This window comes from Echinops telfairi, unplaced genomic scaffold (genome assembly GCF_000313985.2).
Source record: "Echinops telfairi isolate 266 unplaced genomic scaffold, ASM31398v2 ScPeMD7_7469;HRSCAF=8507_0, whole genome shotgun sequence".
In the NCBI taxonomy this organism is placed as follows: Eukaryota; Metazoa; Chordata; class Mammalia; order Afrosoricida; family Tenrecidae; genus Echinops; species Echinops telfairi.
In genome coordinates, this window is record NW_022111372.1 from 94,313,801 (window position 1) to 94,327,432 (window position 13,632).

The following is a 13,632-nucleotide window of genomic DNA, read 5'->3' on the forward strand; positions in this document are numbered from 1 at the left end:
ATACTTAGAATTTGGAAGAAAAGCACACAGTATTAAGTAAACAGTACACCCTTCATGTACTGTACTGTAGCAGCAGGTTTCCGTTTCAGTAATTAAGTTGACCCTGCTATTTGGATGTTCTGGTGGCAAAGTAGGTTAAGCAATTAACCAAAAGATGTCCATTTGAACCTACTAGGCACTCCACAGGAAAAAGATAAGGAAATCTGTTTTCACGAAGGAGATGCACAGCTTCAGAAACTATGGAGCAGTTCTGTTCTGCCTTCTTAGGGTCGCTATGGGTTGGAATAGTCTCAAGCAAGAGCAGTGGTTATTGAGTTCCACAAGCAGCCCTGCTGGTTCAATATTTACAGCACACAGCTGCCAGCCTACCCCCCAGAAAAAAAAATTGGCTTGCGCCTATCTGAGCCGACATAGGAGAACAATGTGACAGTCTGCTTCCATAAAGAGTCATTGCTGAAGAAACCCTATGGGGCAATTGTACCCTGTTCTTTAGTATTGCTGTGAGTCCAAATGACTCAATGGGGGGGCCTGGTCTCTGAAGCCTGAATTCTACATACCCAGCCCTGTGTGCCAAGAATTTTGCCTGTACATACTGTGATTCACTTTGCTAGTTGTCACTGCCCTCTGTTGGACTAGTTGGGGAAATGCAGCTTTCTCCTGCTTTGATCACTAAATTGAGCTGGAAGACATGAATACTTTTTTTTAAAGGATCAAATCTGTTTCTATTGATGCCATAAGGAAAGCAGGATAAACTGGATAATCTTTATGAAAAGATGGTAGTTTGTGTTGTTATTGTTTTAGGTGGAAATATGCACAGCAAAACATGCATGAGAAGATGTTCGCTCCTGTATCCAAGGACACTAGTTTTATAGTTAAAAGCATTAACTGGGGAAAAAGCCGAAGGATTTTTGAAGGGGCTGTGCAGAGATTTGGGTTTTGGAACTTGGAGACCTGACTTAGTTTTCAGCTCCGCTTAACCCCTAATTATGTCACCTTGATGAATTACGTCACCTGTCTGTGCATTTTCAGTGTTACAATGAGGAGATAGAATAGACTCAGGGCTTAACCAGGGATTGGAATTTTAGGAAATTAACAAGAAGTTATAGTGCTGTTCATAGGAGATATAATGACTGAGGCTCAGCTTTGCCTTCTAGTAGGCTAGTCTGAAGGAGGATGGAGAAGACTGACAAGCACAAGAGAGAGATGTCTTCGGGCACAACTGAAAAATAAAAACCCAAAGCAGTAAATAAAAGGACTGTATTCTTTTGTATCCTTAAAATTTCTGATCCTACCCCAATAAAATGATTTTTAAAATTTTCTGATCCTGACTTACAACCTGTTAACTTCTCTATTACACCCATAATTGTGAGTTGTAACAGTGTGTTTTATGTGGCCATCCCAGCAGCTTATTAAACCCGACAAAGAAGTAGAGTGCTTAGGAGGAATAGTTGATGTCAGAATAAGGGGGAAAACTTTGGAGGTTGGAGACACGTCTGAACTCTGCCTTGCAGGGATTGGCCTTGGGCTCCTATGAAGTTGAACTCTCCTTTCCCCTCTTGTGTAGCCAGAGGAGGTCAGCCATGCTCCCCCCCCCCCATTGCCACAATTACTTTTGGATATAGTATGGAGAATGGACTTGGTGATGGATAGACAGGACTAGAGATAGGGACATCAGTTAGGAGGCTGTTATAGTACGTAAACAAACAGGAGATGATAGTGGGATGAGCTTAGTAGTGACAGTGGGGATGGTTGGAAGATAGATGAATCACAAAGAATCTAAGCCGCAAGCACAGGTGGCAAGTTTTCCTTTCCTCAACTGAGTTGTAGCTGTGAGCAGCCAGCTGCCACTGTTTCCTTAGCCCCAAGTTCTCTTACATATAGGACCTGCCTCCCAGAGTTTTGGGTCTTGTTTGAATGTTTTCAGTTTGAGGTTCAAGGTTCTGGAAGCAGTTGCTTTTGGAAAATGGTTAGGTGCTGTGGAGTTCTTTTCCAACTCACGGTAACCCCTGTGTACAACAGAATGAAACACTGCCCAGTCCCGTGTCACTCTACAATTGTTGCAGCCTTTAGGACAACCTCTCTCGCTGATGGTCTTCCTCTTTTTCAGTGACCTGCTTTAATCTGCATGTCCTTTCCTCCAACTCAGAAACGATCTCACTGCCATGGAGTGGATGCTGAATCGTAGTGACCCTGCAGGACAGGGTTGAACAGCCCATTTCTACCATTGGTTCTTGATCATATGCTAACTCTTAAAATGGTTGTGGGGTGACTATTTTTGATGCAGTGACTGTATTCCTTCCATCTTCTTTTAATACTTCCTGCATTGTTCAATATTTTGCCCATGAAGTCCTTCAAAATTGCAACTAGAGGCTAACATTTTTTCTTCAATTCTTTCAGCTTAAAATATTGAATGTGTTCTTCCTTTTTTGGTTTTCTGACTTCAAGTCTCTACACAGTTTAATGCTCAACTTTGTCTTCTTGAGCTACCCTTTTAAATTTTCTTTAATGTCAGCTCTTTAAAAATTTTTTTAAATTTCATTTTATTTTATTGGGGGTTATTACAGCTCTTAACACAATCCATACATATATCCATTTTGCCAAACACATCTTTACTTCTGTTGTCATCATCTTTTTCAAAACGTTTTCTTTATACTTGAGCCCCTGGCATCAGCTCCTCATTTTTCCCCCTTTCTCCCCAATGCTCCCTTGATAATTTATAATTTTTTTTCATGTTTTACACCAACTGCTGTCTCATTTCTCCCACTTTTCTGGTAGAATAGTGATTAGGACTGCTAACCAGAAGGCCAGCAGTTCAAAACGATCAGCCTTTGAGGAAGAAAGATGAAGTTTTCTACTTTCATGAAGAGTTACAGCCTGAGAAACCCATAGGGGCCTTCTACCCTGTCTTACAGGGTTGCTTTATAGGACCGGTAAGAGTTAGAAGTGACTCAATGGCACTGGGTTTGGATTTGTTTTAGTCTGTTAGTCTAGAAGCTCCACGGAAACCTATTCACCCTGAGTGACCATGCTGGTATTTGAAATACCAGCGACACAACTTCCATCACCAGAGCAACATGAAAGCCACCCCAGTACAACAAACTGATAAATGGTTTCAAATGGTACCTCAACTCCCACACATCCCTCTTATAGCTTCGTCCTCCCATGTGTACCAAGTGACATAGTGAGATAATGAGGAGTTGTTAGTTTCCTTGGGTGGTGATATCTTCCACCATCACCATCCTCTTTGCCTTTGTTTCCCTGTAAGCAGCCCATACAAGATAACGGTTCATTCCGTTGATCGTGTTCAAGACCCTTAGATTTCAAGTGCATGATTAGTATTCTGCCCAGGGAAGTTTGTTGACCTCCTACAGACTATGGAGGGCAAAATTCAGATTCCTAGTTTATACTGCTTTTAACTGGATTCTGGTATGAGGAATGATGTACACAATGATGTAGGTTTTTCTTGCCCTGATAAAAGTTAGTAAGATGCACTGTGATTGGGCTGGAACAGTTTTCATTAGCTCAGGAATTTGGGCATGAGGCATTTCCTGTACTAGTCAAAGGACACTAACTAAAAAAGAACAAAGGTTTTGTATTAAGTAGGAAGAAGGAGAATGTCTGCTTTTGGGGACCTGCTTGTTCAGATTGTGTGTGTGTGTGTGTGTGTGTGTGTGTGTGTGTGTGTGTGTGAATGTGAAGTATAGCATGCATACAGAAAAGAACACAAAGCACACAAGTTAAAGAATAATTACAAACAACACCTCTCTAACCATGTCCACAAATAAGCTCGTGTAAGTACCCAAGTAGCCCTCTTGTTCTGTCATAACTCTTCTCCCTAATCCCAGCATTGACTTTTTCGGCAGTCATTCCCTGGATAATTTGTATCTGGAGTAGTGTAATGTGGTTTTGCTTATATTTTAGAATAATGCTATTATGTTTGTGAAAGTCATCTTTGATGTGTGGGCTAGCTTTAAGTTTATTCACATTTTGCATAATTGTGTTCATAGCACTGTACCAGTTCATTTGTCTATTCTGCTCTTTTTTCCCCAATAAATCATTTTATTGGGGGCTCTTTTAACAATCCAAACTGTCTTTGTGTCAAGCACATTTGTACATATTTTGCCGTCATTTTCAAAATACTGTTTTTCAACTTGACCCCTTGGTATCAAACCTGTCCATTCTGCTCTTGATGGATATTTGGATTGTTCTCTATTTTAGTTGCAGTATTGCCACAAACATTCTTGTTACACACTTTCTGTTTGTGGTCAAGAATTTCTCTAGGATAGGCATGTAGAAGTCTATAATGGATGTGCAATGTAACATGTGTGCATGTCTAACTTCATTAGATATTGCCAAACTGTTTCCCAAAGTGGCCATAACGATTTACTATCCCAACAATAGTGTGTGGGAACGCCTATTACTTTATAATCAAATAGACATGAAAATGTTTGCCAACTGTAGGAGTATAAAGTGGTATCTCAGTTAAATGTGCATGCCCTATTTACAATTGGTCTTTGGATTTAGAGCTTATTCAATTCTTTACCACTCTTAAAATAGTGCTCCCCCTCCCCATTTTAACCCATTGCTATCCATATGGTTCTGACTCATAGCAATACTACAGGACTGAGTAGAACTGCCCTTTGGGTTTCTGAGGCTCTAAATCTTCATGGGAACAGAGAGCCTCATCTTTCTCCCTCAGAGTAGCTGGTGGGTCGAACTGCTGACCTTGTGGTTAGCAGCCCAAGGTGTAACCCACTACACCTCCGGGTTTTTTTTAAAAGAGTCATGTCAGGAACTTTAAAATTCTTTGTTTCTTACCTGAAATAATGTGCTGAAGGATAGCTTTATAGAGATCTCTTAGCTTGTGGGATCTTCAGACTTAGGTCTTTTGAAGATATTGTCTCTCCTCCCCGCTCACCCCCAACCTTTCTGGTACTTGGGATGCTTCCCAGTATTTCACTGATCCCTCTTCACGTTCTTCTCCCTCCATTTTCCTGTTTCCTAGACTCTGAAGAGGCTCATGGCAGATGAGGTAAGGAGATTTCGTTCAGCATGTGCATGCTCTAGCTAATTTCCTACACTATAATATTTACCAGTTGACATAACCTTTGACTTTCTGTAGCTTGTCATGGTGATATGGGTTCTATTCTCGGATCATCCCAAGGCCTTTCCCATAACCCTTTGCATGCTTTTCCCATAACCCGGGCACACTCATCAGTTTCTCAGTTAGGTGCTCATTAAACTCCAAGCTAACTAATGGTCTGAAGCCCCACAGTGGTTGCAGATGTTTTCTAACACATGGAGGTGATAACTATAGCTTATTGGTGGCTCTTTTTGATGAGAGCAGCTGTACTTGTGGTTTGAGGAATGGTTCATGAGCATTTGTTTGACACAGAGATGGTATATAGGCCCCTGGAGCATACTGTATTCTTAGCTGAAAAGATTTATACTAACTAAAATAATGTGTAGTGAACTCTTGCAGCCTAAAGAGCACAAATGCTGTGGAGTATGCAGAAGAAGAAAAATTAATCCTTGCATTAACAGTTAGTCTTGAAAGCTCACACGGGCAGTTCTACCCTATCGTATGGGGTCTTTGAACGAACACCGATCAAGGGCAGTGCGTGAGAGGGAAGCAGAGGGCGTCTCCATGAGATTTTGCTGCATATGAGATGCTTTCAACTCTGTTGGCAAGAAAGTTGAAGGGCAAAGTTCCTCTTTTTAGAGAACTTTTAACCAACCCACTCTCAGTACTGTAGTTCTCTTATCTTTAGATGAAGATGAGAGTAAAACGTCAGTATATTAAGATATAAGGAAAACTGAGTTTTGCCTTTTCATGTCAGAGCTTTGAACTGCCCATGAACCAGAGGAGGCATGCATGTGTATGAGGTTAGAGGGTTGGGTGTTTGATGTGTGGGTTTTTTGTGTAGATGAAAATGGATCATGGCTAATATATTTATTTTTTCCCCCTTCCTCAGCTGGAAAGATTTACCAGCATAAGAAATAAGAAGGAAAAGGAAAAGTCCAATTCTGCTCATAGAAATTCTTCTGCTTCATATGGAGATGATCCCACAGCACAGTCATTGCAAGATGTTTCAGACGAGCAAGTGCTGGTCCTCTTTGAACAGATGCTGGTAAGTTTCCTACCCCAAAAGATTGCTTCTTCTTAAATATGCACTTATGGGCATGGCGAGCCTTTTGTTTAGTGCACGTTCTCCCTAACTAGTCTTTCATTACAAAGAATTCCTACTTAACAGGGAACTTTGTAATAGCAATCTTGTTAACTAAGAGACTAAATAGACACCTGCCAGTCCATAACATTAGCATCCATGAGTTAAGCTTGGAAGCATGTTATCACCAACTGTCCTCTTAATGCTCTGCCAGCAACACCGTAGCCACAAAGACACGGGAGGGTAGAGCAGTTCACAAGCTGTATGCGATCATCCCCGGGATAAGCCAGAAGAGACAACGGTTGACCTCGCCACAGTGAGCTGATACAGAGAACTTAAGGAATGGGAAGGCATTGTTTGTCCAAGGTCCTTTATAGTAGTGGTGACTATAGACAGAGAATTCTCCTGTTATAACCTCCAGAAAACATCTAAAGATTGTGGATGAAAGTCCGTAAGTAATGTACATGGATGTGACTTATTCCGCTGTCCTCAGTGAGCACACGGTGATACTAATGTTAAGTACATGCATACAAGCTTTCATAGGACCAGAGTGCTGCATGGGTATGTGCGTACATACTCATAGAGATTCGTGACACACTTAATTAAAACTGTAGAGTGGGACACACATTCAAATCACTATCTTGGAGCTGACACTGCTGTTTCTGACTCTGCAGGCTAAGAAATTTGGCTACCACATGAGTGTGCGAGTCCTTGTTTTCTAAGAGGAAGATGAAATTGATTGCTGCAGGGCATTGATCTGTACTTTTTTCTACTCCAGTTAGCATTCTGTTTCACCCACATTTAAAAAATTCAGGTCCATTCTGGATTTACTTCATTGCCCATGACTGAGCTGGGAAGAACCAATGTAAAGCCCTGTAAATAAATTAGGCTACATAAAAGATGATACAGGAGAAAGGTGAGGCTTCCTATCCCCATAAAGAACTACAGTCTTGAAAATCCAGGGGGACAGTTCTATTTAGTCCTATAGGGTTACTGTGAGTCGGAATCGACTCAATGCCTGTGAATTTTTATAGAAAATGATAGAAAGTGGAAGAGCCTGCTAAATCAAAGAAGTATTTTTAGCGCCTCTTGTTAGAAAGGGCAGCCACTACTCCATTTCACTAAACAGCTTGGTTCTAGTAGGGTGTAGTATTTCAATAAGGAGTGCTAGATCCATAGTATAGATATTACTGTTTTTCAAAAGAAGCCAGACATGTGGACTTTGACATGAAGTCTTAGAAAAATAAAATGTTGATCGAGTCAGAAAAAAGCCTAACTTTATCTTTGGATCTTATGACTAGGGCCAGCACTTTGCAACTTCCCTTTATATTGCCTGCAAAAGAAAAACAAAAACAGTGGGAATTGAGTCAGAAAAACTTCAAATTATTTCTCCAGCCTCCTCCCCCAAGAAGAAATACATTACAACAATAATTTGTTTTCTATACTTTGCCTGATTTCAAATAATATTCTGTGCTTATTGAGGTTAAACTTGTACACCCTAAGGTACTAGACTCAGGTACATGGTTATACACATGGCTATATATATTGAGGTATAACTTCAGGCAGGGCCTTTCCTCCAACAGAATTCTCTTAAGTTATGTGTGTGGACGGGCCTTTATTTTGTCACAGAGTTTCCATTTCTTCCGCGAAAGGAGTTTGCATAGGACTGAATTAAACACGGGTGAAATGGCCATTTAGGGGCCTGAGTGGTTAGTGGTTATGCTTTGGGCTGCCATCCGAAAGGTCAGCAGTTTGAAACCACCAGCCACTGAGGGAGAAAGGCAGGGCTTTCTACTCCCTTTAACAGTTACAGTCTCAGAAACTCACAGAGCACTTCTACCCTGCCCTGTGGGGTCTCTTTGAGCCGGCCTTGACTCAGTGGCTGTGAGTTTGGCTCTTTTTGTTTGTTTGTTTTTGTTTAGTGGGCATTTGGGTTCTAGAGTTAGTGCAGATTTTGCTGGTTTTTGCATGATGCCAGTCATATATAGTACATCCATCTGGTCAAGCTTTGGTTCAAAAAATTATGTGCTTTATTTTTAACAATATAAAACAAATTTTATGTCTATTCTGAGCCCGTTTTTTCTAGTTAAAATGAGCATTCGATGTATAAAAATATAGGAATTTCTATTAAAATGTTAATTACATTTGTTGCTGTTAAGTGCCGTCGAGTCACTTCTGACCCGATGCACAACAAGTGAAACACTGCATGGTCCTGCCCATCCTCACAATTGTTCCTGAATGATTATATTTAGTCCTAAAGAATTTCCCTCATCTGTAGTAGCTTTAATCCCTGGGAACCAGGAAAATTCCTTCAATCAATAGGCATTTAACGTACTCATTTCTCCCTAAGGATACCAAATATTAATGTGAAGATACATTTGATGTGATTGTTTTCTCTTTATCTGCTAGCTGGATATGAACCTGAATGAGGAGAAGCAGCAGCCTCTGCGGGAGAAGGACATTATCATCAAGAGGGAGATGGTGTCCCAGTACTTGCACACGTCCAAGGCCGTGAGTCCTAGGGCATGCCATGGGAGACTGCCCTCATCTTGCTCATAATCTTGGGTCTGCTTGTTTTGTGAATTTTTATAGCATTTTATGTTTATATCCATTCTGTGTTTTGCTTCTGTTTGAAAGACCAAACTTAGGTGCTTTTTGCTTGATTTATCTTCATGAAGTATGTACAGGGAATGGGATGAGAAATTCTCAGTCTCGTATAGTTTGGATGTGTGTATCTTTGGTGGATGTCCACCCTAAAATGATTGAAACAGTAGCGACTAACATTAGTCTTCGATTTATGGCTGTGTCCAGTGCTTACTAACGTCTCATTGTACCTTCTGCCTAGGGCATGAGCCAGAAGGAGAGCTCTAGGTCGGCCATGGTGTACATTCAGGAATTGCGGTCAGGCATGCGGGATATGCCTCTGCTCAGCTGTCTGGAGTCTCTTCGTGTCTCTCTCAACAACAACCCTGTCAGGTGAGAATGTGAAGGAGCTAACAGGTGTTGGGACCCAGGGTCAGAGCTCACTGGTGGGAACTGAGCTCAAAGGACTGTCAGGAAAGCATGAGAATGATCTGGGTTTGGAGTAAAGCGCTGTCAGAATAAATTATTTTTGGTGAATAAGTACTTATTGGTTTGATTTGATATTACATTACCTTTGTGTATTTCTTTCAGTTGGGTGCAAACATTTGGTGCTGAGGGCTTGGCCTCCTTATTGGACATCCTTAAACGACTTCATGATGAGAAAGAAGAGAATGCGGGGTGAGGACTTCTAAGGCTTGTCATCTGGGTGAAGAGTGGGAGGAGATTGACTACTTTCTCTGAGGAGGAAATAGCAGTCAGATAAAAAGATATGGCCTGAGAGTATGTGTTATTTATCTTAAGGGTATCTAGAAGATAAATGATGCTTATAACTCTTAAGAAAAGTGTCAAGGTACTACTGTGAGATACATACCACATAAGATTACCAATCTCTAAACGTGCACTAAAAACACAATGAAATAATATATTTAAAAAACTCTTCTTTCATTGATCTTTGGTTTCCTCTTTTTTAAGCCTCAACATAACTTTTACTCTGAGCCATTTGCTTTTTTTCTGGAATCAGAATGATCTCCCTATATGCATATAAAATAACTACTCAGAATAAATCTTTTGTTTCAATTTTTTAAATTTGAAAAAGAGAAAAAAATCCCTCATCTCCCAGTACCAGTTTTAAATCTAGTCTGAAAGTAGAAATTTTATTTAATCCAGAGCTGCCCTGTGTTCTAGTGTGGGCCATATCTCATTTGGAGGTATTATAATATACTCCATCTGTTTCTTGGCTTACATCTAGCTTTACAGCACTCTTCAGGCCTGGAATCATTCTGAGGATGCCTTTGATGATCATAGGCTACCCTGGGGCGAACTTGAACCAAAGTGGCTTCTTGACTTTGTAGGGCGAAAGACAATTCAGGGCCTGGACACCCTACATCTACCCTCTGAGACTTGAAGCCTTGTAGTGAGGCAAGCAGTAACAGATGGAATGTGGTTCTCATAGACTTTAGCAGTTAGGAGCCCAGTGAGAGTTAAAGGGATGAGTGTAATGTAGGACTCAATTCTTAGGAATTGAGAGAGAATTAGAATTAGCCAAAAGCCTTTGACGGTAGGGATACCTCTTCAGCTTCCTACTTGTTGCCACTGTTTCAGAATAACATATCATGTGCCAGACTTTACTCATCTACAGTCCTTGTTTGCCAGATTGAAAAGTCAAAAGGGAAAGGGATGTGGAATAAAAGGACTTCACTGATTAGATCTTCTTCTTGCAGAAACTATGATAGCCGTAACAAGCATGAAATCATTCGCTGCTTGAAAGCTTTTATGAACAACAAGGTGAGCGTTTTACTGTTCTCACATCTAACCTCCACCTTGAGTCTCATTCTTTCTCTTTAATTGGCAAGCCCACAAAAAGAGCTAGAAATATGAAGTTCAAGACTGGAGTGTCTGTCGTTGCACACATGCAGACTTTTATGGGACTTTTCCCCCCACTCTGACTTCTGCTTCAGAGAGTATTTCAGAGATCAGGCTTGGTTTTCTTTCTCTTTCCATACTGTCTATTACTAAATCTTGCCTTTTCTTGACCTGTAGTTATCATTTGGCGTAGGGTTGCTTTATTCCCTGCTTGGTTTTTTGTTTGTTTGTTTTAGTATTTCAAAGATCTTCCTGTCAAAGGATCTTTATTTCAAATATCTTTACTTTTACCAGAGTATAAATCTATCACTGTTTATTATTCCATTGACTTTTTTTCTTTTTCATTAAGAAATGTTTATTCTCAGAAGACCTGGAATTGCAGTATGCCTGCTAGAAAGTGATTTTGCCATCCTCATCTCTCTTTAGCTCTACTAGGGAAAGTGTTCCAGCCCCCAACTTGTCCCTGGTGCATGCTGTCATCTTTAAGCCTCCCTTTTCTGTTCTTGCCCTCCCAGTTTGGAATCAAGACGATGTTGGAAACAGAAGAAGGGATCCTGCTGCTGGTCAGAGCCATGGACCCTGCCGTCCCCAACATGATGATCGATGCCGCTAAGCTGCTCTCCGCTCTTTGTATTCTACCACAGCCTGAGGACATGTATGTGACTGGAGTCATTCCTCTCTTCACTTTCTTTACATCTTCTCTCAACTAGAGGGAAGCTGAATTGCTTGAGGTCCTAAGTAACTAGATAGTACGGTAGTTTGTCCCAGATGTAAACACTGTGAATCTTATCATTTAAGATCTCACTGGTTTTCAGAGGCATAGGAGGATGTCTCCTCAGATCTCCAATTTTATCTCTATTGACTACTTTTTACTATTGTTTTTCTTCTCCTAATTTGAAAGTAATACAACATACTTTAAAAAAATTCAAACAATGTAGAAGTATATAATGCAAAGTGTAACGGCCTTCTCTATAGAGGTTACTGACTTAGAATGTTAGTAGCTTAGAGGTTACTGTCTTGTAGAACATTTTCTAAGCATAGATAAACATACTGTATTTCTTAGATTCTTTTTTTTAATTAAATACTTTTATTGGGAACTCTTACATCTCCTATCACAGTCCATAACCCATCCATTGTGTCAAGTACATTTGTATATATGTTGCCATCATCATTTTCAAATCATTTTCTTTCTACTTGAGCCCTTGATATCAGCTCCTCATTTTCCCCCTCACCTTTCCTCCCTCATGAACCCTTGATAAGTTATAGATTATTATTTTCATATTTTATATCATCGTCTGTCACCCTTCACCCACTTTTCTGTTGTTTGTCCCCCTGGGAGGGGGTTATGTGTTGATCCTTGTGATCCATTCCCTCTTTCTCCCCCACCTTCCCCCTTATCCTCATGGTATCTCTATTCTCATTGATGGTCCTGAAGGGTTTATCTGTCCTGGATTCCCTGTGTTGCAGGCTCTTATCTGTAGCAGTGTGCATGCTCTGGTCTAATCCGATTTGTAAGGTAGAATTGAGGTCATGATTGTGGGGGAGTATTTCCTTGATTCTGAGGCATCTTCTATGCCTCAATAGGTGGTGGTTTAGAACTCAGAAAAGAGGCTTATGCTTATAAGACTCATCTTACGAATTTTTGTTTTCATGGAGGGGTTTTATTTAACAAAAATTGAATCATCATGCATCCTTCTCAGTTTTAAAAAATTACTTGGATGTCCTCTGTGCCAGTACTTATAGATGCACCTTATTATCTTTAGTTGTTATTTGGTATTCCATAGTGTTTATGTCCCATAGCTTATTTAATACTTCTCTGATTGTTAGGCTTTCCCCCCTGAGGTTGTCCGTCCTCCACCCCACCCCAGCAGATTCTGACCTCTACTCAGGTGATAAAAAGAAAACTGCACTATTGTAAATAATGTTGCAAAGAAAATCCTTGTATATTTATTATTTCACATTTATCCATGTTGGCTAGGTTTCTAGAAGTAAGCCAGATATTACATGCATTAAAAACTGATTGGTACTGTCTTCCAAACTTGGTACCAATGTATACTTCTTAGAACACGAGTCTTAGTTTGATATCCTTGGATAAAGGAATCTAAGGGTGTGCTTTTGAGAGTGTGTTTTTCTTAGCTTTTAGTAGATTCTGTCTCCCACACTAGGTGATGAAAGGAATAGTGTGAGACATTTGGAGCACTGATAGCATTCTGGTCCCCATGTAATCTTCTTGTTACATATATATGTCAGCTCACCTGGGTAGTTCTCTCCTTTCCTTTTGTCTTGGGCAGGAATGAAAGGGTTTTGGAGGCAATGGCCGAACGAGCTGAGATGGATGAGGTGGAACGTTTCCAGCCACTGCTGGATGGATTAAAGAGTGGGACCTCCATTGCACTCAAGGCATGTATAGCCCCCTGAAACTGGGCCCCCTAATAGAATTCAACAGGAAAAGACTGGATTCGTTTTACCTTTTAATAGAACCACATTGAGTAGTTCCCAACTATGTATTTTATGTTTCAAATTTGTTCTGATTAACCTTCTCTCAAGAAGTCAGAAAAAATGGTTTTTCTGATAAGTTGGAAAAAAGACAACACCTGTTTACAAGTTAGAAAAACCCAGTATGTCATCAAATCCTTATAATCATTTAGACCCTGGAACCCTCAAAATTCATGCTCAAAACAGGCATCATCGTTACTCCAGTAGAACGTCGTTCTTTTCTTCTCTCTCCTTTAAAAAATCTTGAGGTTCATCTGGTCCATCTCTTTGATGGCCTCAGAATGCATGGAAAGAGAAGGGAATCTTCATTTCTAGGAGCCGCATTGACTTAAATGTCGCATTTTCTTATTGCAGGTGGGGTGCCTACAGCTGATCAATGCTCTCATCACACCAGCTGAAGAACTTGATTTTCGAGTTCACATCCGAAGTGAACTGATGCGCTTGGGACTGCATCAGCTGTTGCAGGTGAGGCGCAATACTTCATCATCAGAAAGACGGGGCTGCTTCCTTCCTGCTCTTAGAG

At 40.5% G+C, this 13,632-nt stretch overlaps 1 protein-coding gene across 1 annotated transcript in view; it reads left to right on the forward strand.

Moving 5' to 3' along the window:
• Positions 1-13,632, forward strand: part of DIAPH1 (diaphanous related formin 1) — a 134,687-nt gene that overhangs the window by 30,099 nt on the left and 90,956 nt on the right. The window contains exons 2-9 of the mRNA XM_045284593.1: positions 5,976-6,131; positions 8,577-8,678; positions 9,013-9,143; positions 9,342-9,428; positions 10,472-10,535; positions 11,129-11,268; positions 12,905-13,013; positions 13,464-13,574. Coding sequence (XP_045140528.1) covers positions 5,976-6,131; positions 8,577-8,678; positions 9,013-9,143; positions 9,342-9,428; positions 10,472-10,535; positions 11,129-11,268; positions 12,905-13,013; positions 13,464-13,574 — 900 coding nt within the window. The remainder of the gene's footprint in view (positions 1-5,975; positions 6,132-8,576; positions 8,679-9,012; positions 9,144-9,341; positions 9,429-10,471; positions 10,536-11,128; positions 11,269-12,904; positions 13,014-13,463; positions 13,575-13,632) is intronic.